We start from the raw sequence: 26,863 nt of genomic DNA, 5'->3' as shown, positions 1-26,863 counted from the left end.
AACTAGTTCGCTTACCCGCATTGCTCCGTGAAATGCTAGCGTAAAAGCGGCTCGGAACAGCACCGCCTCAAACTGAGATGAACATGTGGCAGGGAGTGTAGCCAACAACTGGGACAATCTATCCAAACCTATCGGGCGCCTTTCATCTACTCTGCGACCCTCAAGGCGTTGCCACCCACGCAGCGCTTTCTGTACAACGAAAGACGCTGTTGGGTCCTGGATAGCGTGTGCTCTGGCAACAAAGGAAATGGCAGCACGATGCCTCTGGGCCGTAGCCACCGATTTCCCAGCCCTACGTAAGGACATCAGGAAATTCACTACCCATTCCTCGTGACCCCAAAGTCGCTCTCTATCACTCCCCAAAAAGGCTAAATAGGCCCGAAACGCCCCTTCATATGCCTTCCTCGTCCTTGGTGCTAGACTCTCTCCCACGAGGTGACGAAGTTCGGGGCACCGAGAGACCAAAGAGCTTCGGGAAAGGGTGCCGGCTCTGGGTCCGCTGAGGGAAGGAAACCCGAAAAAGCCTGCATTTGAAAACGAGACAGTGCGTCAGCCGCCTGATTCATCACCCCTGGAACGTGTTTTGCTCTGAATAGCACGTTCAATTGCATACACAGTAAAACAATTTCCTTAAGCAGTCTTAAAATCAGTTTACAACGTGCTGCCTGACTATTGATGCACTCGACCACGGTCATATTGTCAGACCAAAATATGACAGAGTGATCTTTGAACCCATCGGGCCATGCTCTCAAGGCCACCAAGATGGGAAACAGTTCGAGGAAAGCAATATTACTCGTCAGACCATTCTCATGCCACCATGTCGGCCATCTTTGTGCCGACCATTTCGTGCCGAAGATGGCGCCAAAACCTATGCTTCCTGCCGAATCTGTCCATAGCCCCAGCTCTTCAGAAGACACGGCTGGTTCATTCCAGACGATTCTACAATTGAAATCCGCCAAGAATGCTAACCAAATACGCATGTCCTGGCGGATCTCGGCCGATAGTCTCGTGCGATGATGGGCTTCTTTAAGGCCGACCATCGCTTGGGCAATTGAACGGGAAAAGGGGCGGGCCATTGGTATTACCCTCAAGGCAAAATTCAACTGTCCCACCACCTGCTGTAATTGTTGCAGCGTAACTTTTGAAGCATTTATACACATTTGCAGCGCAGCCCTGAACTTCAACACTTTCTCGGCTGGCAAACGGAAACACCCCTCAATGGAGTCCAACTCGATCCCCAGAAACTCGAGGCAAGTCGTAGGACCCACTGTTTTACCCGGCGCCAATGGCACACCAAACTGTTTCATCAACACACAAAATTCGGCCAAGGCCCGGCCACATTCAAGACCCCCGGCTGCCCCAAGAAACAGGAAATCATCAAGGTAGTGCATTACATCTTGGAAACCCGTTTTCTTTGTGAAGACCCATTGTAGAAAACTACTGAATTTCTCGAAATAAGCACAGGATATAGAACACCCCATTGGCATACACCTATCCATGTAATAACAACCCTGAAACATGAAACCTAGGAGACGCTGGTCGTCTGGGTGTACCGGGAGCAATCGGAACGCTGACTCGATATCTGACTTCGCCATCAGCGCCCCGGGCCCCAGGCGATTCAAAATGGCTACGGCCTCATCGAAGGATGCGTACCGCACCGAACACACCTCTGGATCGATTGCCTCATTTACGGAAAGACCTCGTGGAGCTGATAAATTATGAATCAGTCGGAACTCCCCAGGGTCTTTCTTGGGGACTACCCCTAAGGGAGAACAAACAAAATTCTGGACCGGGGGTACACTAAACGGGCCGGCGACCCGACCTCGAGTCACCTCTTTCCGGATCTTATCCTGTACTACGGTTGTATGCTGCAGGACGGAAAGTTGATTTTTACACTTATCCACACCCTGAAAGTCCCCTACCGGGATGCGGAAACCATACGAAAAACCGTTCCGCAGCACCCCAGCAGAAGTACGATCCGGGTAGTCACTGAGCCAAGGAATCATCGCCAGGGTATCAATCGGAGTGGGTAAAGGCGCCCCTCGGACTATATTAGACCTGTTTGGCACCTCCTCTCCCCCCGTTATCACCCGTTCTGGCTCTGCACGAGGCCTCAGGATGGGACGACCCACAACCACTACATTCATGTTTGAATTTACACGATCCCTGCGGTCTCGTACATTTACCTCTGTTGTAATTAAAGCAGAAACCCTTTCTTCCGGTATTGCCGGTAGGTTTCGAGTGATCGTCGGCACCCGTACTTGAACGAAAGGGCGTCCCCCCATATTGCCGGGAGGATTCGCCAACATTACTTCCCACCAACGGCATTTTCAACATTCCTGACTCCTTCATTTTATCCCAAGTCAAGGCATCATAACAATCCCAGGTTAAACTTTTATTATGCTCCTTTTCCTTTCTGAACATATTATCGTAACAAAACCAATGATTACCCTGGTGCGATGTCGAATACCCCATGATTCGTGATTGATAGATTGGGAACTCGGAAAGCAACTCCGGTCTACGTTCCCCCAAGATTGATGTAAAGATTCCCCAGGCATTGCCCCAATTGCCAATATTCTCATTCACTTTAAAGGCGGCCATTTTTGCGCGCCAAACACTCGGATGCATGAGATCCTTCTGACTCTTTACATGCTCTACCTCATAATGATCAACAAGCAAGCAATGGCTCTTCGTTCCGTCTCGAGCTCACGTGCAGCGAGGAGGTGCAGCTTCAGAGCACAGGAACAAGAGGATGTCTTCTGGTCTTGCGTCTCTTTTTATCCATCTTCAGGGCGGGCGTAAACCCGCCCCTGCCTGCCCCGAGGGCGTGGCCGGCTGCGTCAGTGTCTAGGCCAGCCCACTCTAGGGCGGGAAAAAGCGCGCCCCGGCTACGCCGCTTCGGGCATACCAGCCGAGACGCGCCTCCCGCCCAAAATGGCTTCCCGGGGGGATCGAGGCACTCTGCCATACGTTCGGGGGGACCGAGTGGTCGCCCCTTTCCAGGAGGTCTGTCACTCTGTCACAAGGATGGTGTCATCAGTGATGTCATGAGTGATGTCACTGACCATGTCATGAGTGATGTAATATGTGACGTCATCAGCAGTGCATTGCACACGCGCAAGTTATAGTGAGTCCAACTAACTATAACGTGGGAATTTCAATGGTTTTAGGTCAGTAAAATTTCCAGCTAAAAATAACTGGTGTCAAACCTATGTTTTTTCAGTGAATTTAATAGGTTTTTTAAATGCTAATTCCTAACTATAACTGGTGTGAAACCTATGGTTTTTTCAGTGAATTTCATAGGTTTTTTAAATGCTAATTCCTAACTATATATAGGACCTCAAACCTATGTTTTTTCAGTGAATTTCAAAGGTTTTTTAATAGCAAATTTCTATAGCTATGAAATATAATATTTTTTATAATGAATCCTATATTGTATTTTTATGTAATACTATTTTTTTATGTATATTGTTCATGTTTTTTTTTTGTTTTTTGCCCTGGAGCGCTCCCGGTGAGCTGACCGGAAAGCGCAGTCTTGCGGCGTGCCCCGGTGCGCGTACCGGTGAGCATCCCGTTAGCGCTATTGCCGCGAACGAAAACATCATCGTGACGTATCGTGTAGCCGCGTCCGCGGGACACGCACGGCGTAAGCGCACCCAGAAGCACCACGCGCACACGATCGCACTACGTAAGTGCCCCGGGTCGCGTAGCGTAAGCGCGTCGGGTCATGTGACCTGAAAATAACACTTTTTATTGGTTCAGAACAGTTTTGGTTTCCAAATGATGAAAGCCCGAGTCATTTTTTTTTTTTTAAATATATCCTTTATTGAGTTCACAGGAGCATAAAAAACGTGAACAGTAGAACATGCATTTTTTTTTCTTTTTTTTCCCCTACATCACAAGGATGCCAGTCATGGTCGCGGGACGCAACTTATTTAACAGTGGTACAGCGTTGCATACATGCCAACAGAATTACAGTACAAATGTTCCAGCCGTGTTGGCTCTGTGAAGTATCAGAATCTTTCAACCAGGAAATAAAAAGGAAAATGACAAGGATACGTGAAACGGGGGCTATGGTCGCCCAACTTGGGGATGTGGTGTGTGTTACGGAGCTAGGGTGTATCATTGCATCGGGAGCTCTTGGGTGCCTTCGAGTATGGACTACAGGAGTTCTGCAGGAGTCGGGGAGCGGCGTGGGTCGGTAGCGGGGGGGGGGGTCGTGCGTGTGGAGTGCTAGGAGGGGTGTCTACATGACGGTCAAGGTGGGGTATCATCAGCTGGTGTCTCAGCGTCTCTATGTAGGGAGCCCAACATCTCGTCCCATAGTGTTGCGATCGGGAACTTTCGTAGTCCCGCCGTTTCCTCGTTGTGCAGTGTTATGCTTTCTGCCCGTGCCCAATTGTCTAGGGATGAGCGCCAGTGGTCCGCTAGGGGTGGGGTGGTACGTTTCCAATGTTTTATTATCAGCCTTTTTGCCGTGAGGAGGCCAAGGTCCCAGAAACGGGAGTGGACCTTATTGTGTTTGGTCCGCTTGAATAGGCCCAGTACGCATGCTTACCATGTATGTGGCACTGGCATGGCGGTGCAGCGATCTAAGGTTGGTAGCACTGCCTGCCAGTATGTTTGAAGCTGTGGGCAGTGCCATAGCATATGCAGCAAGCCTGCTCCCCCAGAGCACATCTCGGGCAACTGGCTGCGGCGCCCGGGAAGTAACGATTTATCTTGTCCGGTGAAAGGTACGCGCGGTGCAGTATGTAAAATTGAATCCGCTTAAAACGCCCATTTCGGGGGACGTTCTTGGGGCCCGTTTGTATCATTGCCCATTCTCCATCTGTCCAGTCCCTCGCCCTGTCTGTTGCCCATTTGTCACGCAGCGGCTGTAGCGTGTGTTGCGTGTGGGACAGCAGTGCCTGGGTTAACCAGTGCACCACGTGTGTGCCATTGCCCATGACATGTAGGTGTTGTATTAGTTGATGAGTGGGTGGTTCCTGAATGATGCTTCCCCATCGTTGCGTGTATGCCCTGATGATGGAGGCGTGTTGTAGGAATTGCCCTGCTGGGAGACCCGTGTCGCTGGCAAGCGTCAGAAAAGGTATCAGGGTGCCATCCTCGTATAGGTCTGCCAACAGATGCGGGTTTGGGGGTGCCCAAGAGTGGGAGTGCCGGGGCATATGGTTTGACATGACTGGTGAGTTTTAAGCACCTGGTGTAACATTTGACGGCTACAGCCGCATGTAATTGCGAGGTTTTCCTCGTGGGCGCCAGAGGGTGGAAGAGGGAGTGTATCTGTGTGTGGGTCAGCATATTTGTTGTCGAGGCCGTGTCTTCTAGGTTTCTCCCCGTGAGCCAGGCAGTTACCCACTGCAGTTGTGCAGCCAGATAGTAAAGCTCTAGATTTGGTACTGCGAGGCCACCGTCGTTGACCGGTACGTGTAGCTTTTTCAGGGCCACTCTGGGTCTCCCGGCGTTCCATATCAAGTCTCTGACCATGGTGTCCAACTCCCTGAAAGTGCGAACCTGGAAGTATACTGGTATATTGGCGAAATATTATAAGAGTCTGGGTAGGACGATCATTTTCACCAGCGTCACCCTGATCGGCACATTTAGAGGCAGTGACTTCCAGAAGGAGATCTGGGATCTTACGGACGTTATGGCGCGGGTCAGGTTGCCATCTAGGATATCTTGGGGTGTTCTATACACGTGAAGGCCCAGATATTTGAATGTGGTGTGGTGCCATGGCAGTCGCTCGTTGTTTATCGCGATTTCTGGGTCAGGAGTGTCCGGGGCGAACGCATACGCTCCCGACTTGGTCCAGTTAACTTTAAGTCCAGACATGGACTCGAAGGTCCGGAAGATGTTCGACAGCTCTGGCGGCAGTTGAGTGAGGTCTCTGACATAAAGGAGCAGGTCGTCTGCATATAGCGACACTATGTGTATGCCGTCCGTCATCGGGATGCCCCAGTCCGTGCCCTTGGCGCGCAGTATCTCGGCCAGGGGTTCTATGGCCAGTGAAAAGAGCAGCGGGGACAGCGGGCAGCCTTGCCTGGTACCGCGTCGGACTCTGATGGGGTCGGACATTAGCTTGCCCGTGCGGACCCGCACTTCTGGGTGCCTGTACAGCAGTCCGAATAGCTCAATATAGTCGCCTCCTAGCTCGAATTTGCGCAACACTGACAGTAGATAAGGCCATTCCACCGAGTCGAAGGCCTTCTCAAGGTCCAAAACCAGACAGCCCGATCTCGGCCATTCCTGCACCGCATAGGTCTGCATCCGGAACAACCTGCGTATGTTTTGGGAGGTACATCTGGCCGGCACAAAGCCGTTCTGGTCAGCGTGTATCAGGGCGGGCACCAGGGTTGCTAGGCGTCTGGCCAGAGTCGACGCCAGGATTTTATAGTCGGTGTTCAGCAGCGCTAGTGGTCTGTACGACCCCAGTGACAATCCATCTCGGCCCGGTTTGAGAAGGGACACCAGCGTTGCCTCATTCATTGACCGGGGCAAAGCCGAGTCTTCCAGCGCTGTCGAGTACACCTTGAGTAGCTCCGGGATCAGGATATCGGAGCAGGCCTTATAATACTCCGCTGGTAGCCCATCCGGGCCGGGGGCTTTGCCATTCGAGAGGGCGAAAATGGCCTCCCGTAGTTCATCAGCCGTCAGCGGGGCTCCCAGGTCGTCACGTTGGTCGTCTGTCGGGACTGGTAGTGCGATTTCGTCGAGGTACGCCGTAATGGTCGGCTGTGTGGTCAGTAGCCGAGACTCGTACAGCGCACAAAAGTGCGCTACAAACGCCTCATGTATTTTCGCCTGGGTGTATGCCACAGGGCCAGTGGTCGGGCGTATCGCTGTTACGGGTGTAGTGCACTCCTCACTCTGTATCAGCCAGACTAATAGCCTACCCGGTTTGTCTCCTGTGTGGTGTGTGCGGGCCGAGTGGGCTGTGTAATTGATGTGTTTCAGCCTATCAAGTAGTCTATCATGTTCTGTCTGCGCCTCTAGTAAGTCCGTGTTGGCACCAGTGGCGGCCGTCTGCTCCGCCTGCAGCAAAGTCAACTCCAAGCGTCTGAGGTCCGCTTCTAGCCGTCTCCGTGAATTGGCCTGTGTACCTAGGCAGTGCCCCCTGAGAACCACCTTAAACGCATCCCACTCAATTAGCGGCGTCGATGCCGTGCCAGCATTGTCGTCAAAGTATTGCGCCGTTTGTGCGCTGATAGAGCTGCGAAACGGGCCGTCGAGTAGCAAATCAGGTTGTAGGCGCCATGTGGGAATCGGGGGTCGTGGCTGTTCCCATGTCAGGTCCAATAGGTGTGGGTTGTGATCAGAGTGCGTGCGGCCCATGTAGCAAGTGTCAGTGACTAGTGGTAGGATCTCGCTGGACACCATGTACCTGTCGAGGCGCACATGTAGGTTGTGGGCTCCCGAGTAATATGAGTAGTGCCTGGTATGTGGGTTACGGGCGCGCCATGCAGATCCCATTGCGTAGACCACGCTTGTAGCGCACTTGCAGTGTTGTGTGCCACTGAGGTGGGTGGCGGAGGGTGCGAGCGATCTAGGGCAATATTAAGTGTGCTGTTGTAGTCCCCACCAATCACCCATGGGACTCCATGCCAGGGGGCCAGTGTATTAGAGAGCCGATCAAGGAAGTCCGCTAGTCCAGTGTTGGGTGCATACACCGACACCAGCGGAGTCCCGTCAAGTGTGCCGTGGATCGCGGCGTATCTCCCCTCGGGATCTAAGTGTGCGTCCCGTGTCAACCATGGGACGCCCGGCCTTACCCACACCAGCGTTCCTTTAGCATAGGAGGAGTGGCCTGTGGCATACAGCTGCCCGCGCCATCTGCGTCTCAGTGTGGGTATTTCCGTGGCGCTTAGGTGTGTCTCTTGGAGGAGTGCAATTTGGACTTGGTGGCGTTTGAGGTACGAGTAAATTTGGTAGCGGCGCGCCGGTGTGTGTATACCTCTCACATTCCACGTACACATCTTAATGGTAGACATCACAGTGCTTTAACAGGTCCCTCCCTCCAGGTCCTCCCAACCCTCCCCGAGCGCCCCACGGTCACCATCGGATAGACAACCACCAGCAAACATACAGGCATTGCTAATTACACACCACTTTGTTAAGATCAAGGGAGGGGATGAGAACCAGGCTATCAGAACAGTAAGCCATTGAACAGTATGAACATTCAAAATACCAAAAGGCCGGATGCGGAACGTGCTCCCGTCCATACTCTCTAGGAGAGCAACAAAGTTTAAGTCTAAGGGGGGGGTGTTAGTGCTTGTGCACAGTGGTAGAAGGTTTGAGTTCGCAAAGTTATGGTGAGTGGGCCTGCCTTCCTCCCGGGAAGGACGTGCTAGCCTGAGCCGCCTTTGCATGCAGGGGGCCCCAATAGAACAAGTAGGAAGTGTCATACGTTACGTGCCTCAGTCGATCCGCTGCTGGGCGGAGTGTCCCTGGAACCGGGCGCCCGCCCAACATGGGCACCCAGTGTTCTCATTTGGGTCGTCGTCTGCTGGGGGTGGGTGTTTAGCGTAGGTTGGTTGTGTTGTCGATCGCCTGGGGCAGAGGCGTCGTTTTTAGTGGTGCGTGACCTCCGCTGATGCTGCTTTGTGCGTCTGGCTGTGTGCATCTTCGGGTCCACTGCAGCAGTCCTTGGCGATGTATCTGAGGGGAACCGGTTCCCCGGCACTGTTAGCCGATGTAGTCCGCTGTTTGCGGAGTGACGTCTGGTTGACCTCCTGATGTTTGTGAATCCGGCATGCCATAAATTACCTCATCGTCACTGGGGATATCTTGCACACTGCCGCTCGCTGCGTCACTTCGCGCAGGGGATCTGCTGAGTTCCATTACTAGGCGGAGGGCATCCTGTTTCTCCTGCCGTGCAGTGTCAGCGGGCGGGTCCTGCGCTTCCGTCTGTTGCCCCCGAATTGATTCCTTGGTGTGGGGCCCGTGGTTGTTCTGGGGGTCGTGTCCACACCGCTGTCCAGCCAGTCTTCCACATCTTTTGGTTCAGTGAAGAAATGAGTGCGTTCTCCAGCTACTACCCTCAGTTTCGCGGGAAACAGCAGCGAGTATTGCAAACCCAGTTGCCTCAGCTGTTTCTTCGCCTCCAGGAAGGAGTGTCTTTGCCGCTGTACCTGGACAGTGTAGTCCGGGAAGAACATTATGACCGCATTGTCTATTCGGACCTCGTGGAGCTTGCGCGTTTCACGCAGGATGGAGTCTCCATCTCGATAGTTCATTACGCGGAGCAACATGGGCCTCGAGTTGGAGCCCGTCGCAAGAGGTTTGGTGGGGACCCTGTGCGCTCGTTCTATCACGAAGTGAGGGGAGAGCGACCCTTCCGGTAGTATGTCTTTCAGCCAACGTTCCACATGTTCCTCGGGGGTCCGCCCCTCCCATTTCTCCGGGACCCCAACTAGTCGCACGTTGTTCCTTCGTGCCCTGCCTTCCGCATCCTCAGCCCTGTCCTCGAGGAACTCCACCCTATTCAGTAAGTCCTGGATCTGTTTATGTGACTGGTCGGCTTGGGGCTTAAGTACCTACATTTCGTTCTCCATATTCGTGGTGCGGTCCGCCAATTTTTTGTGGTCCGCTCTCAAGTGCGTCAAATCGATGGCCACGCTATCGATTTTCGTGGCCAGGGACGTGCGAGTGAGCTGTATTGACTCTTCCAGCCTCTCCATGGCTGCGAGCATGGTGTCCAGCTTCGTCGCGGTTTGGTCCTGGTCGGAGCCATTTCCAGATTTGTCCATTTTACCCTTCGAGTTGTTGCCCCCGGTGCGGGTCCTGGGCCCAGCAGACATCTGTCCCGGCGTGCCGCTTCCTCTTCTGTAGCGTGGCCTTAGGGGGGGTTTGCTAGTAAATACGGCAGGTAGAGGCTCGTGGTGGAGCCGATGCGTCGATGGTCCGTGGCGTCTTGCGTCTGTTAGGCCGCCGGTTTCTCAGGGAGACGCAGTGTCTGGCCGGCGTGTGCTTCCCCGTGGGTGTTATTAGTGGGGCCGCATGGCGTGCAGGCTGTTACGCCGCCCCCGTACTGCAGGCAGGTGCGTGCTCTTTTGTGCCCCCCAGGTCAGCGCTAGTACCTCGTGTTTCACCGGTGGGTGAGCGTTGCGGGCTCCAGTGCTCTCCTCCGGGTCTTCTCAGCAATGGCGTCGGTCTCTCCGGCCGGTTCCGGTACCTAATTCCGCTCTACACCTGGCCCACCGCAAGTAGTGCCCACGTCTTTAGTCATTTGTCGCTGGGGCAAGCGTGAATGCAGCAGCAGTTTCCGGGTATGGCTGATCAGCTCCGCTGTCCTGGCCCCAGGTCCTCTGCCACCCAGTCAGCTTTGGTGTGCAGCACGTTTCTCCCCACTGGGCCGGGCTCTCCGGTGGGCAGTGTGTGGGTAGCGGGGCCTCCCGCTGGGTCGGGCTTGGTCTCCAGTGCCGGGTTCGCGCCTCAGGGTGGCGCGCAAGTTCCCTCCGACAGGCCGCGATGTCAGGCCTGCCTCGCCTGGTGGAGCCGCGGTCTGTCCTAAGCTGCCGGCGGGGTTGGAGGCGAGGCGGCCGGCCTGGGCATCTCAGATTTCCCGGTGCAGCACGGACGTGCCGATTTCCCCCAGATTTGGCGTGGTGCTGCAGGGCGATGTCCGACAGCAGCGCCGCCGGTTTTCGGCCGGCTAGGAACGGAGGTTGCCGGATAATTGCGCCGGGAAGGGGAGCTCGGAGCGGAGCTCTACCCCAAGGCGGCCATTCACGTTGCGTGCTTAGCCACGCCCCCCATGAAAGCCCGAGTCATGTGACCTGAAAATAACACTTTTCATTGGTCCAGGACAGTTTTGTTTTCGAAATGATGAAAGCCCCCACCTATTTTCCTCATTCTCACTTTGTACTTTGATTGAGGAAGACCTGTTTTCAGACCTATTTGTACCTATTTGTACTGAAAAATGGCTACAGTAGCAGCAGCAGCAGGAGCATCTCAACCACCACCACCATCACCACCACAAGGACCACCACAACACCAGAGTGGTGGAGATGAAGAAGAGGAGGAGGAGGAGGAGAGGCAGTTCCTGCCTGAAGATACTACCCCCTATAAGCCAAAGGAGCACATTATCTGGGAGTTTTTTAAAATCCCAAAGGACCTCAAGAAAGTAAATGCGCCAAAGGTTACTTGTCTGATCTGTGGCACTGTACTTTCCAGGGGGAACCCTGACAGAAAAATACTCTTTTGGCAACAACACCATGATTCGCCACATGCAACGCCGGCATCCAAACAACTATGCTGCGGCAGAGGTCAGAGAACTGACCAGAAACCCTCCCCAATCTTCTCCCAGCACCTCCCAAAGTAAACAACACACTCCACCGGGTCCAGAGACAAGGGAGATGGTCCCAAACATCCAAACCCAGTTTGGAGAATTCAAAATAGTTGGTATATTTTGTGGAAGAACAATTTGCTATGGAGAGCAAAGTATTAAACTCATTAACCGTGCTGGAGACAACCACAACTGTAAAAAGAAACCTTAATTTTTTCCTTTTTTTTTTGCTCCAGTTGAGCCGTTTACAATTCCCTGTTTTTTGTTTGTCCCCATAAAAAACTACAAAAAAAATATAAAATTGTTCATAAAAGCCAAAAAAAGTAAAAAATGTTCCAAAAAACAATAAAAAAATATAAAACAACAAAAAGAATAAAAAAACTGTTCTTTTTAGAACTACCTCCAATTTATAAAAAAATGCTACATTTTAAAAAAACTCGGTCATTCTTTTTTCCCCATGGTACGCTCCCCGGTGCGTGTACCGGGCGCTCCCCCTGCGCAAATCGAAAAAAAAATTACATAATTTTGCCTCGCGGGGCCCTTTTATGGCCCCCACATCAAACCTAGGGTGTCAGGGGGGGTCTATATCCCTTTTGGTCATTTTCCCCTTTGTTTTTGCCACCTCTTGTGTCTCGATCCTATCGAGACACAAGATGGCGGCCGCTCCGAACTGTTTGGAATGTTGACAGACACCCGAGAGCCAATCAGCTTTCCGCTCGCGAACTCGCGTAGCGCGCTGGTGCGCGCCCGGTGCGCGTACCGGGGCGCGCTTATAGATATATATATTTTTTTGAACCTAAATTACTCAAAATCCACTGGAGCACATATCTTGAGACATAGCAAAGGCACATCGGGCTACCAGTCCCTACAATTTTGCCGCGTTTGGTAGAAATCCATTCAGCCGTTCGGGCTAAAAGTGAGTCCAACCGCCCTATGGAAATTAACATGGGAAAAACAAGGTTTGGGACCGCCCTTTTATCTCGGCCTCCGCTTGACGAATCCCCCCCAAACTTTCAGGGAAGGAGCGGAGCGCAGCGAGGCAAATTTCAGGAAAATTACAGTCAGATCTCTCAATCGACGCCAAAGTAATTCCCAATAGAATGTTGCGAATTCCCTATAGAAAATAATCCTAACTATAACTACCTACTGGCAAATGCCAGTAGGTAATATATATATATGCAGGCAGCGTGAACAAGGGCTTCCCGCCCGAAACGCGTCGCTGGTTCTGTTTTAATCTTGTAATAAAATACCATCTTGCTGAATTGGCTGGTCCGGTCCTCTTCCTTGTTGGCGTGGAGGCGGTGTCTGCGAACGCAGAGCAGGCTGGGGAGGAACACATATATATATATATATATCTATATATATATATATCTCCACAACACTGGTTTTCATTTCTTCAAAAACCATACTTCACAGAGCGCACTCCAAGCCATACACTATGTCCAAGTTACCAGTTATTTTGGTCAATACTGCAGACAGTTAACAAACGCGTTTCGGCGTTGCCGCCTTCGTCAGTGTTAACCTAGTTTTCTCAATGTCGTGTTTAAATAAAGATGTGCTATACAATTATTTCATAAACATAGAAAGTGACTGTGTGCTTTTCAAAAAGAAAGTAAACTTTATACATTGTCGCGGGGGCCATTTTGAAATGGTTGAGCTTTCCACAATATTAGCTGATCAACTCGCACTGCAAACTCATTGTGCTTTAGTTATGCTGCTGTTAAATCATGTAATATATACATATTTACAGTTCATCATATGTAATTCATGATTAGAGCATTTTTTAAACTAATGGCTAGTCTACGGGACTTATTCGTCCCTTTACTGAAAGTCTGTATCCCAGACTGTGTTCAAACTTATCATAAGAATTGATCTCCTCCATTTTAAAGACCATATTCCGGCCACCACTACCTCAATTATGCCCTGTATGGTCTAATCCAAGCACTGGAACTATCTTAAATGCAAACATCCAGAATTAGTAACGTTCTATCACTTACCCAAAGTGCATAAGAGTAAGGTGTGGCCACCAGAGCGGCCTATTGTGTCGTCGAAAAATAGTCTATTGGAGAACACTTCCACATACATTGACCATTTTATTTCTCCTATGGTTAAAGATTTAAACTCATATTTACGGAATACCAAGGATTTCTTACGTATCATTAAAGGTACAAGATGGGAAACTGCTATGTTGCTAATAACTATGGACATCTCGAGTTTATACACATCCATCAAACATGAAGATGGTTTACAAGCCATGTGTCTCTTTTTGGAAAAAAGACCATTGAAGTATCGTAAGCATAACCAAATGCTCATAGAGTTGACCAAGTTTTGCCTGAATAACAACATTTTTATTTTTTCAGGACAGCTGTATTTGCAAAAGCAAGGTACTGCGATGGGAACGTGCTTCGCCCGCAGTTACGCAAACTTGTTTATGGGCTGGTGGGAGAAGCACGTGGCCTGGGCGGGTACCAATGAAAGATGGATGGATAGCATCGCTCTGTGGACACGTTACATTCATGATCTTTTCATCTTGTGGAGTGGTCCACAGAGCGAGGCAGAGGAATACATCCGAGCCCTGAATACAAACAGCTCTTTGTCGAAAGCCCACGGCAGGGAATACAATCCTGCACGCAGGAAGCTGTCATCCAAGAAGTGTGGTAAATAATAACACTTGAGATGAATTTCTTAGGATGAAACGGAATGGTTCCACCCAGTCAGAATGCAATGCAGCTATAACACAGGCCAAACAGGGATTCCAGCAAAGAGGATTCTGCAGGGGCATTTTAGAGAAAGCTGAAATAGGATGTAATGCCATAGAGAGGAGTCAACTACTCAGACAAGGAGAAAAGTAAAGATCAGAAGGTCAGGGTTATAACCAACTTTACAGAGAAATCATCAGAGGTTTTCCAAATTCTTAAAAGAAATTGGAAAATATTGAAAACAGACAACGTAGTGGGAAAGCTTTTATCAGCAAGTCCCTTGGTGACATATAGAAGAGGAAACTCCTTAAAAGATAACTCAATGAACAGTCATTATTGTAGGAGAGTAGGGTCTGCAATCCTATGATCACCCAGATTTTTTGCTTTTGCTTCACTGGTTTACGACTTTCTCTGGCTGTGGGCCTGCCAATCAGACCCACAGCCTGGCTGTTCTCTTTCTAAATTACGACATGTACCCTAGGTGCATTTACCAATTGGTACTGGGCCACCTTATCAGACCCTGTAACTCAGGGCATAGGTGTACCCAGGGCTGCCAGGGGCTGCAGCATGTATTATGCCACCCCTGGCTGGCCTCTTAAATTTGACACAACTGGCTGCATGACAGCTGGGGCAAAGTCGTGTAACCACGCTTTGCTGTAGGTGTAGTATACCTATACCTAACCCTAAAATGGACACACAGATTCCTATCAGTCACTCCTATGGCAGGCCTTGACAATCCTGAAGGCAGAGTGCTTGGAATCGGGTGAGATGGTGCTCTGGCATGAGCTGAGCCTGTCTGCAGCTTGCGGAACCAAGTCCTAATAGCTGTTCCATGATATCGCATACCATATACTCTTAAGTGCATTATAATCCTCGCGGTTAAATGCTAACTTTGGTATTGCTTTATCAAAACATGTCGAGTAAGGTGTCATGCGAATTGGAATACTAACCCCTCGCCAATTCTGGCGACGGGGTTAGCATTCCACCCTTCTAGAGGGACACGACATGTATGTAACTGTGAACCCCGGTTAAAGTTAACTGAAGCCTCAGCTCCACAAAATGGATGCTGCCACCACAGACGCGAGTCTGACCCCCTGCAGCTGGGAGTCCTTCCAGCGAGGGGAGCCTGGACAAAGGGTTTCCTGTCAGGGGCGGTGCTAGCACCGTCCCAGACATGGTTTTGTGTATCCTGGGTAGGCAGGGCTTTACAGGAAGGTGACTGCTGAGTGGCACCCCGGTGCTCACTACGCATAGGCCGGTCTGAACCAGTTCCAGGGGCACACCAGCCCCTGGCCTGGGGAAGTCCGGCATGGCAGAGGGGTGTAACCACCCCCCTCCTAGTCCCACCCATAGGCAGGACCTAGTCACCGGGTCAGCCCCCTTTTTTAGTATAAAGATGGGAGCGGGCCCCCTGTTCAAATTAGATCATCTTTGGAATCAAGACACGACTTTCTGCGAAAGGACTTCAAGATTTCTTCCTCAAGATTCTCCCTTGTGGCTAAGGAGTAGTCACCCTGCATCCGCAGGCACCATCCTAAAGAACACTGCGGTCTGCTGCAAGTTCTTCATCACGAATCCGACGACCCAGCTCGACGAGACCCGGCTTCCCTGGCACCTCTGACCTCTACTCACCTCTACAGCCAAGCTGAGAACCGTGAGTGCGACGAGACCTCGAGGGACCGACGATCGCCAAGACTGCACGACATCTTTACTGCAAGCCCCCGTGTCCTCCACGGGTGAGTGCTTTGGGGTCCGAGAAGCCCCGACCCTGCGCAGCTCCAGCATCCAAGATCAGCCTCCCTGCATCTCCACGATCTGCGTGGGGCCCTTCTGCTGTTTGCTGTGCACCGCGTTGTTTGGCTACTAGCCGGCTGGCTTGTGGCCTTCTGAACGACGCCCGACGACATCACTGCTGCTGGTCTGGTTGCTCCAGACTGGCCCTTGCTTCCTTCTTGAAGAGAGGCACCCCGGACCCTCCTGGTCCACTCCAGACGCCATTTTAGGTCGACCGCGTGGGCTTGAATTTGCCAAGGCTTTGTTGCCCAATCCTGGGTCCAGCGACGCCGACAGCTTCTATCCTCGTGGGACAGCTCGATCCTCCTTCCTGGTCGCCGACAACGCCTCCTGGTCCGTGAGATCTCCGAGCCCAGCGTCACCCACACGCCTTGTCGAGGTGGCTACCATCCGGTGCCCTCCTGGTGCCCACTGACTACTGGCTAGTAGTCTCAAACTTGGTCCCCTCTGCTTTCAGGTGTCATCTTCCATCGATCCAGGCTTGGATCCACCGAACTTTCTTCACTGGTCGCCTGCCAGCAACTTCTTTCTTCCAGGCTCCTGGTCCGTCAACGAGGATTCCCGACGTCCTTTGAGTCCTATGCAGCTGCAGCCCCTGGGCTAGGTAACTTCGGCATTTCGGTGCCCCAGCATAGCCTCACTATCCAAGGGTCAGAATCTACTTTCGTTTTCTCCCTACCAGGTCGGGTTCGCCCGAGAACACTAACTTTGCAAATTCTAGCTACCATAGACTTTGTCCCGCATCTCGCGTGAGAGTGCACACACTGCACCCGAGTCCCCTGGGTCTCCTAGAAGTAATCTAACGATTCTATAGTCAAGTCCTAGCGATTCCAAAGCCTATTAGTACTGTACTTACCTGCTAGTAATTTTGCATTCCACTTTTCAAGTATATGGTTTTCCGTGCCCCTCGGGCATTTGTATATACTGTGCTAACTTAAGTATTTGTGTAAGAGTTTTGGTTTGTGCTTAGTACCCTGTCCTCATAAAGAGTACAGGGCTGTTGTGATCTTTAATAAATAACTGTTTATTTTCATAGCCCTTGTGTGGTGTCCTTTCACTTGGTGTTCAATGGGTATATGTGGTATAACAGCTGGCTTAACACGCCCTCTCGAGTCTTTAGCCTTAGACTGCTCGTATCCACGCTACTAGGATAGCTGGTCTATAAGGTTGACTTACAACCAATCATCAATAAGGGTTGCTGGACTGATACATAGTGTTCACTAGAATAGTGACCACTGCATATCAGGCCACCTTCTCACAATTATGAACCTAAAAAGAAGAAAACAGCACCCATCAAAGGGTTCTGCCCCTGCATGAAATGCAAGGCGTGTAGGAACATCCACAAGGTGAAAGATTAACTTATACCAGGAAACAAGGTGAAAACCCCAATCTCGAAACTCTTGAATTGCAACTCAGACTATACGGTCTATTGTTTAGTGTGCCCCTGTGGGAAACAATATGTGGGAAGCATCATCCATCCCACCAAGAAAAGAGTCTTTTAGCATCTCAGGCCGATAAGTAACAGGGTTCACAACCATCCTGTTGCACGTCATTTTGAAATGGAACATGACAGCAACAGCAGTCTGCTTACATTCTTCTGCCTGGATCAGTTTGTCAAATCGGAGAGGGAAGGAGACTTGGTAAGAAAACTACGTACACTTGAATCTAAGTACATCATCAAGTTGCAAACAAAAACACCAAGAGGGCTGAATAATGAAGAAGAAATGTGGGTTCACATAGGATAACCTAATAGAATACTGTATAATATCTTTATAATAGCCATAGATCATCTAGATGGTCTGTATAGGTTATTCTCTAATTTGTGACCTTCAATATTATTGTTTCTTGTGGTCTGTAGCTATGAGTTCACTTTATAGGGTCCCATCAACAGTAGAAACTGTATTTGTATTTACAGTCTCCAACTGTCATTTGCAAGCCCATTCAGGGCAGTATTTTTCAGATAGAAAATTTGGGAAATTTTATTGCATTTGAAATTAGTGTATATATGTAAATATGAACAAGCGTGTCTGCATGGATTAGCCCATACAGGGCATAATTGAGGTAGTGGTGTTCGGAATATGGTCTTTAAAATGGAGGAGATCAATTCTTATGGTAAGTTTGAACACAGGTCTGGGATACAGACTTTCAGTATAGGGAAGAATAAGTCCCGTAAACTAGCCATTAGTTTAAAAAATGATCTAATCATGAATTACATATGATGAATTGTAAATATGTATATATTACGTGATTTAACAACAGCATAACTAAGCATAATGAGTTTGCAGTGCGAGTTGATCAGCTATTATTGTGGAAAGCTTAACCATTTCAAAATGGCCATCGCGACAATGTACAAAGTTTACTTTCTTTTTGAAAAGCACACAGTCACTTTCTATGTTTATGAAATAATTGTATAGCACATCTTTATTTAAACAGGACATTGAGAAAACTAGCTTAACACTGACGAAGGTGGCAACGCCAAAATGCGTTTGTTAACTGTCTGCAGTATCGACTAAAATAAATGGTAACTTGGACATCGTGTATGGCTTGGAGTGCGCTCTGTTGGAGTATGGTTTTTGAGGAAATGAAAACCAGTGTTGTGGATGAAATTAAGCATTCCATTGTGCTTTGAGCAAGCACTTGCGGCGTCTAGGTGCAACGGCTGGTGGATTTGTGTTCGAGAAATATTATATATATATATATATATATATATACTTATGTTATTACTACATTGCTATGTACCGTGGGAATCCCACTTCGACAACGGGAAATATTCAAGCATGTGAATCTATGAACGACACCCCAATACTGGAGAATCAGATCTACGCATCCAGAACATGGAACAAAACCCATACACATAAGACTTGCCTATTCACTCCTACAGTTCAGGAAAGAGGAATTAAAACTCTCTGAAGGGCATCTAATAAGCCAATAAGGGCCACCTTCAAACTACTGCCCATGGCGATAAAGGACTCCTTCATCCCCAACATTGATCGACTATATACACACACTTGAATCATCCCTCTTGCCTAAAATGCATCTCTGTGTTGGTGCCATACAACCCAGGAAGTGATGGAGCGGAACCGCATACACGTGCCACCCCTGCACGCTGACCTCGGTTTCTTGCCCTATTCTTGCTCACGCCCTCAGATGCAGCTTGTGAACGATTGTTGTATACAGTGTGCAGAGTAATTGGACCTTATAGGTGTTAAATAGAGGTCTCTCCACAAAAACGCGGAAGAGGGAAGAGTACAGAGGAATCTGTGGTTAGAAAAAGTATACATTCGAGAGCATTATCAAAGGTTAGCAATTTCTTAAGACGTCTAAGTGCAGATTCCTCACCTTAAATTAGATACCAAAGTCATACCTCGCCAAGGTGGAGGACCTGTGGAGAGGACTCAGACCAAAAAGATTCGCAAAAGTGAGCAGGCAAAATGATAGAGTTGGAAATGCAGCCTTGATACTGAGCACACTGGAACTTCAAGTTACACTGTAGAGCTCACAGTTGCCACCTGGCATAGTTGGTGAGGGAGCTGCACAAGGCTAAAAGGCAAAAAAGCCTCAGAGCCACTGTCACCTGGATCGTGCCTGAAACATCAGGATGGTAACCTGAATATTCTGGACTCACTGCTGCAGAGGGAAAACTCTGAACTCCACTGTATCCAGGAATGTCCCAATGAATTGAAGCTTTTAAGAGGTAATCCAGCAGAACTAGGCTCATTTATGGAGAAACCCAACAATGTTAAAAAGTCTGCAGTCATCCAGAGGTCGTCCATGACTGACTGAGGCAAGCTTCCTTCAGCAGCCAGTTGTTGAGGTATGGAAATACAGCAACTCCTAGCCTTAGGCAATGGGCTGCAGCCACTGCCATCATGTTTGTGAACACCTGAGGGGGTGCTGGTGAGTCTGAAGGCCAGCAAACTAAAAAGGCTTCTGGGCCATCTCAAACTGCAGTTTACAGCTGCGAGGCTGCAGAATGAGCATATGAAAATTCTTGTCCTGCAAGTCCAAGGACAACATCCACTAACCCGGTTCCAGAGAAGACAGGATGTGGACAAATGTGAGCATTCTCAATCAGTCCTTCTGTAGGAAGATGTTGAGGGGACGACAGTCCAAGATAGACCCAAGGTAAACATCCTTTATTGGGACGAGGAAATAGCAAGAGTAACAATCCCCTTCTTTCTGAGTCTGGTGCTCTCTCTATGGCACCTTTTTGCAGCGACAGGAGAACCTCCTAAAGATGGATGGACATATGCTCTTTTGAAATATTTTATGATGTGGGAGAGTTAGTGTGTAGAGAATAAAGAAAAGGGAGCGCATAACATTAGTGAATAATTGCAAGACCATCTATCGGATGTGAAGGATCGCCAACTAGAAAGGAAATGCCTATTCCTGATACCCACTGCAGTGGCATGCACCACTGAGGGCAAATCAAAGCAGTTTGTTGCACACTGTAGCAGGGGATGAGGAGCTAGAATACTGGTGCCCGTGCTGCCACGCATGTTGCCTGCCGAACTCACGGCCGCAGCACCAAAAGGACTGTGCTTCTCTGTTGCATCACTGATTGGGATGGCTGTCTGTATCTAATGCAAGCCCTCAGGAATAGACCCTAAATTTCCTAAACTGGGGCAGAAATTTTTTGGCAGGGGCCAACACCACCAAGGAACGCGTTGCAGCTGTTCTGTCTTTAAAGCATTCCAAGACGGATTTCAATTTGTTTAATTACATTACATATTCTGTACTCATTGCAGCCTTGAAAAAGTATGTATCAGGCAAAACATGTCAGCTGTTGGATTTTATGCATTTACTTGAGATGAAAAATGGCTATTGCTTGCGGTAACTGTTTCATAGTGCTCCGGTGTTGCATTGTAAACTCATGTGTGACTGTGACACTTCTTAGGGGAAGCAACATAGGTAATGCCCTATGGGTAGCAGGGTCATGAACACTCTTAGCAGCACTTGATTTACTCAAATAAGATACATAATTACTAGTGTTGATATATTTACCCTAACTTTATAAGGAATGTGCAGTTGAATTTGACCACTGCTACCTTTCTACTTTATTGTAAGTAGTCAAAATGTTTTTGAAATGTGAAGCTCTGAGAGTTGTTTTGTGACATATTCCAAATAAGGGTAGATTGGCGATTCATTTCTGGTGTACATATCTTAAATTACTTTTGCAAGCGGATCTAACCTAAGAATCCCAGGGCTAGATTCTTTGTGGGGTTTATTTTTATTATGTGTTAATGAGACAGTAATATTAATGTTTGCTGTCCTAGATTGTGGTGAGAGGTTATCAGTATTTAGAAATAAATCTGCAAACTTTGATTAGATTCATGGTAAAACTAAGGGGACAAAAAAAAGCAACACTATTGGAGATAAACCCAGGTGAACTGCAAGTTGTCCGTTGACAGTGTAAATATAAAAACATGACAGGAAAAACACTGTGGGTGGGTGTCCCTGTTATTTGACTACTTTTTCGGTAATATTCTAACCACCACTTTAGATGTTTAGTCAGTGCTCCAATCCCCACAGCAAGAGAAGATTCAAGATGGTTAAAGCAGACCGAAAAATATGAATAAATGGCAGAAGCACCACACCAACAGTTGTGGCTTAGACTGATCTGACTTTACTCCTGGACCATGTATCTATTTTCATAACAGTGCAGTATCTACAAAGTGATCAGGTACCTACAAGCTGACCGAAAACTACCATTGGTACTGCCAAAAAGCCTTGCTACTTACTGAAAATACCTAGTACTCATTATGTAATAGCCAAATCGTAACCGTCCATGTACAGATAATTTATATATTAGGGCTACGTATGTCCTCAAAAAGGCCTAAGATACCCCTCTTATTGGCTCCTCACATTATTTCCGCTGATGATCAGATATTAGATATACACAGCTGCGCTTAGTATGGCTCCTTGAACGAAGGCTTAAAATGGTGGTTGCCATACAAAAACAAACTTTACATCTTCAGTCAGTGGGTGTACAGCTAAAGATGTCCAGATCTTTCAAAACAAAATGTATTCTGGTTACATACCACCCCAGCTGAAGACTCCTCTATCTGGGCTATTTACAGTTCTTTGAAAGGGTCAGTGTTCATAGAAATTCTAGGACTTAGGCTTCGAGATTCAAAGTCATAATACCCCTCGAAAAGCCAGGCTCTAGCGTACTACATGAGCACAAAGAAATCACTGAAGTTTGTCAAACACTTTGTATCTGGCAGCATGGAAACCCCATTAGTACTAACATATAATCTGATCAGACAAACAGGTAAAATGACACCTCTACAACAGAAACATTTATTGACATACTGAACTTGTGAAGTTGTGACTTCAGGAGGACATGCTTCTTTGAAGATGCACAAATCTTTGAAGAGTTTTAATGACCCTCATCCTATCACAAAACATTCAAAACACAGGGTGAACTTCAGACAACTACATCTCGGCAATCACTTTATGGAATAAGATTAAACAGGTGACTGTGAAATGAATGTATGGTAATTTCCTCCGAAAAAAACAGAGATAAAAGTATGTAATGCCAAACACTTTTAATCAATGAATCGAATCGTCCCAGTTTTTAGAATATAGAAATACAAAAAAAGTGTTACCTGTTGTTTTTCTTGCGTAAGCTCATCAAAAAGTCTCTCTGTTTCATCCAACGTTCTCATTTCCGTTCTACTTGTGAATTCAGTTTCATGAGATGTTTCAGAAACAGGAGGATAAGGCTCTTTTATTAATACTGTGGTGGTGTCCGGCCCACGGGTAACCATTTCTGTTGTAAATCCAGTATGTTCTGGTTCTGCACAACGAATAACATTAAAACATACACATATCCAGTCACTAAAACATTCAAGTCAACTGTCTCTCAGTTTTGTCAGATTTTTACACATAGATACAAAGTGAAAACAATCTTTCCCAATTAACACTTTTTTTTTTTTAACCACCACCAAATTGTAAGTTCGGTCTTGTTTTGAAAGTGTTTCTCTGTCCTATCAATCATGACTGACAGCCCAATACCAGACTGAAAGTATGGCAGGCTGAATTAAAAAAAACACAATATGCAATTGCACAAAAAACTATGATTAAATAGCTATAGATGAGCATATTTATTTGTAGTGTTTTGCTAGACATTTCATAAGAGTGCACTGTAGTTTTTTTATATGGCAGCCTTTGATTTGGTCCAGAGATGCAAACTGTGGAAATCATTAAGAGATATGGGAGTCCCCGGTGACATACTACACCAACTAATGAGGCTGCATGAGGGGAATTATGCAAGAGTAAGGTGGGGACCCAATGGGGAACTGACAGAAACAATTGACATAGAGAGAGGGGTAAGGCAAGGCTGCGTCTTGGCGCCAACTCTCTTCTCTCTTTATGTCAATGACATCCCAGACACCCTCTTGGGCTGCGAGCATGACTCTCCCAAGTTGAGTGGTCAAGCCGTCCGGGGCTACTATTCGCGGATGACACGATTTTAATTTCCCAGACCCCTAAAGGACTACAGAATTTATTAAATACATTTTATTCGTACTGTTTGGACAAAAATCTTGAAATTAATTCTTCAAAAACTAAGGTTATGTCCATCAACCCACATAAAGGTTTTAAAAAAGTTGTTAGTATAAATAAGGAGAATATTGAACAGGTCCAAAATTTTAAATACTTGGGTATCAGCCTTGACTCTAAAATGAATTGAACTTCACAGACTGAAAAGTCTCGGCTAATGCTAATACAAAGCCAAGCTCCCATAACAAGGTAGCACAAAAGTAGCTTCCTCAAGGCAGTATCACCAGACATTGAACTATATAAGTATAAAGCTCAATCTGCCTACCTATATGGGGCAGAACTGTGGGGACATGTAGCCAGAGACTCCTTTTCACTACAGGACAATAGTTTCTTTAGACAACTTTTAGCTGTCCCAGGTTGTACTCCTTTAATTCCTCTATTTTGGGATCTAAATGTACGATGTTCTGATGACCATGCCTCCTTACGCCCGCTACTCTTCTGGGTTCGTCTCTGGTCCACTGATGAACTAGTGGACTATAGAGCAGCACTAAAGGAAATCTTACAGATAAAAAATATTGTTAGAGTAAGCTGGCTACTGCACATCGAAAAATGTTTTTTAAAACTAGGTTTATATAGCTTCTGGACAGATCCCGATTCCTTAACTCGCAGTTCAAAAAAGTTATTGAAGGCACGATACTGGGAATACATCTATAGTTACCCACTTCAAAACTCCAAAATCGGGAAACTGACTCTTAAATTCTTTGATGTCAAAAGCGAATGTAAATTTGAATGTTTTATGGATGAAATTTTACCCTCAATGGCAAAATCATTGTATTTAAAGTACCGCTATGGCATTCTACAATTAAAATCTAGAACTTTTAAGTGGGTTTGTAAGTCAGAGCCTATGAATAAAAGTGATTCTGATCATTGTGAACTCTGTGATATGGGCATTAAGGAAGATGAGGCCCATGTCATATTTATATGCTCTGCGTACCTGCAAGCAAGGAGAAAGTGGATTAAACCCATCTGCCTCCTTTTAGGTTTTCGGAAAATTAAAGAGGGGGAAAGAGTATTTAAAGGGGATACTTCACAGACCATAGTATTCAGTCTGAGTCAGTTCCTTCTTGCAGTAGCGATAGTGAGGAAGAAAAAAGGTTTAAAAATGTAATAATATTTTTTATTTCTGCTCCAACTGATAGAATAATGAAATAAAATGTATTGGTATTATAGTAGTCCCCACTTACTTTAGCTTAAATTATCCCCTGTAACATGCTCCTTGATTCTTTAACTACTTTTAATATATTTATTGTACTAATCCATTTTTGTAAATATGAACTACCTGATTGTCTTCGAATTTTAAATCCACTGTAAACTTGATCCCTTTGGTTAATCCGTTTTATACACCTAAATAGCTCAAGTAATTATGTATGTCTCAAATAGCTTTTGTTCGGATTATTAGCACTAGATGTATATGTTGATGTTTTTAAATGTATTGTATTCTTTTATGGTTATTCTAACCGAAATAAAGATTTAATGAATATGACAAAAGGACTAGCACAAACTAGGCACCCACGGGCGAGTGTACATTTACTGGCTAAATCAAAGTGCAACTATACTAATTTCTTGCCAGAAAATTAAAAATACATATAAATAAATAATACTAATATGTGTGGTGGATGTGGATAGGCACAAGCAGAAATGTTAAAAACAGCACTAATATCGGGTATATAGCATGCATGAATGGGATTCTGCCATGGAATTGGCTCTGCATTCTTTGGAGACATAATGAGTTCACAAGAGATCTTAGGTCACAATGTGTGCGTTATACTATCTACTGGCAGCGATGCCAAATTTCAGAGTGGTGAAAATACATTTACGAAAATTAAATTCAAATACATGTAACTTTATTAAGATCATAAAGCCAACCACTAGATTATAGATCTTAAATGAAAGGATAAATTGGAGGGTTTTAAGGAGGGGTATTGCAGATTTGGGGAAAGACAGAAAGACATGAAAATACAAACACCACACACAAAAGAGTAAGACCATTTCACGAACTACACTTCTAAAGTTACTACAGCTCTAAAGGTCACAAAACAGTTGTAAAGGTATTCCAGCCAAGTCTTGGAATATGTCTAGCACCGCACATGGCCATTTAAAGGTACACAACCATAGAAAATAACAGAAACTGGGACTTAATATAAAGTTTTATTACAAAATAATTTACATTAGTTAAACACAAAAAACTAGTTACTTACCTGTACACTATTGTTCTCCAGTATTATCTTTCATAGATTCACATGATTGTATCTTCCCCGTCGTCATGGTGGGAGTCTCACAGTAACAGAATGACCACAGCAGTACTAGAAGAACTGCATAGAAAAATCCCATAGGGAACCACATTATTTGGTAAGCAAACCTCATCATTATTTGGTCCGAAACTCAGCCAATCAGCTGCCAGCCCTGACATCACACTCCCCAGAAGAGCCATCATACCTCGGATTTCCAGCCCCAATTGAGAGACAAGGATATATCCAGAGATAAAATGGTCTACCTGAGAAACGGGGAGGAGGGTGGGCCACATGCAAATCTATGAAAGATAATACTGGAGAAGCATAGTGTACAGGTAAGTAACTAGTTTTTTCTCCAGTATTAAATCTTTCATAGATTCACATGCTTGTATCAGAATAGAGAGCAGTACGCATACCAACTTGCGTTTCCAAGAAAGAACCCTCTATATCCCCGGGCTCTGCTTCTAAATATTAGGAAATATAAACTCTTGGACGCCATCCTGTAGTAATGAACAGGCAATGGAAGAAATTCATATGCAAAAACAATATTCATATAAGAGAGACTATTAAAATGCATAGTTTCATGTATACATCCATACTTTGATATAAAAACATATCGTTTGCGAAATACCCTATTGAAACAAATGACGGAGAACTGCTTGTCCCACTGCTGCATCTTCCTTCCACGCTGAGTCTAGAGTCTCTAGACAATAGTGTCTAGTGAAGGTGTGCATATTTTTCCATGTCGCCGCTCTGCAGATGTCTGGAACTAATACTCCAGCGAACCGAGCTGCTGAGGTTGCCATTTTTTTTGTGGATTGAGCGTGCACTCTGGATCGCAGACGTTTCCAGTTTTCTCGTGGCATATGGTAATGGCAGAAGTTATCCATCTTGAGATACTAGATCTGGATAGTGGTAGCCCTTTTCTAGGCCCAGAAAAGGCTACAAATAGTTGGTTTGTTTTCCTAAATGACTTCGTTCTGTCAATGTAGAATTTCAAACATCGTTTAATGCCTATAGAGTGTAGAGCTCTCTCTGTTTCCAAAGAAGGTTTTCCAAAAAATGTATGCAACACAACAGGTTCATTGAGATGAAAAATGGACGGGACCGTAGGAATTAATTTTGAATTTGTTCTTAGTATAACTTTATCTTGCCGAAACTGAAGAAATGGTTCTGCAATTGACAAAGCTTGAATCTCGCTGACCCTCCTAGCTTACGTGAGAGCTAACAACAAAGCAGTTTTCCATGAAAGAAACTGCAATTCCGCTTTATGCACTGGTTCAAAC

The 26,863-nt window shown here is 46.9% G+C and overlaps 1 protein-coding gene across 3 annotated transcripts in view; it reads right to left on the bottom strand.

Moving 5' to 3' along the window:
• MPHOSPH9 (M-phase phosphoprotein 9) overlaps nucleotides 1-26,863 on the bottom strand; it is a 692,762-nt gene that overhangs the window by 35,289 nt on the left and 630,610 nt on the right. For all 3 annotated transcript variants that reach the window (XM_086942918.1, XM_086942920.1, XM_086942919.1), the window contains exon 22: nucleotides 22,392-22,582. In XM_086942918.1, the coding sequence (XP_086799044.1) occupies nucleotides 22,392-22,582 (191 nt within the window). The remainder of the gene's footprint in view (nucleotides 1-22,391; nucleotides 22,583-26,863) is intronic.

Source organism: Lissotriton vulgaris, chromosome 11 (assembly GCF_964263255.1).
Source record: "Lissotriton vulgaris chromosome 11, aLisVul1.2, whole genome shotgun sequence".
Lineage (NCBI taxonomy): Eukaryota > Metazoa > Chordata > Amphibia > Caudata > Salamandridae > Lissotriton > Lissotriton vulgaris.
The sequence above is the reverse complement of the archived record's forward strand: the minus strand, read 5'-3'. Positions and strand labels throughout refer to the sequence as shown.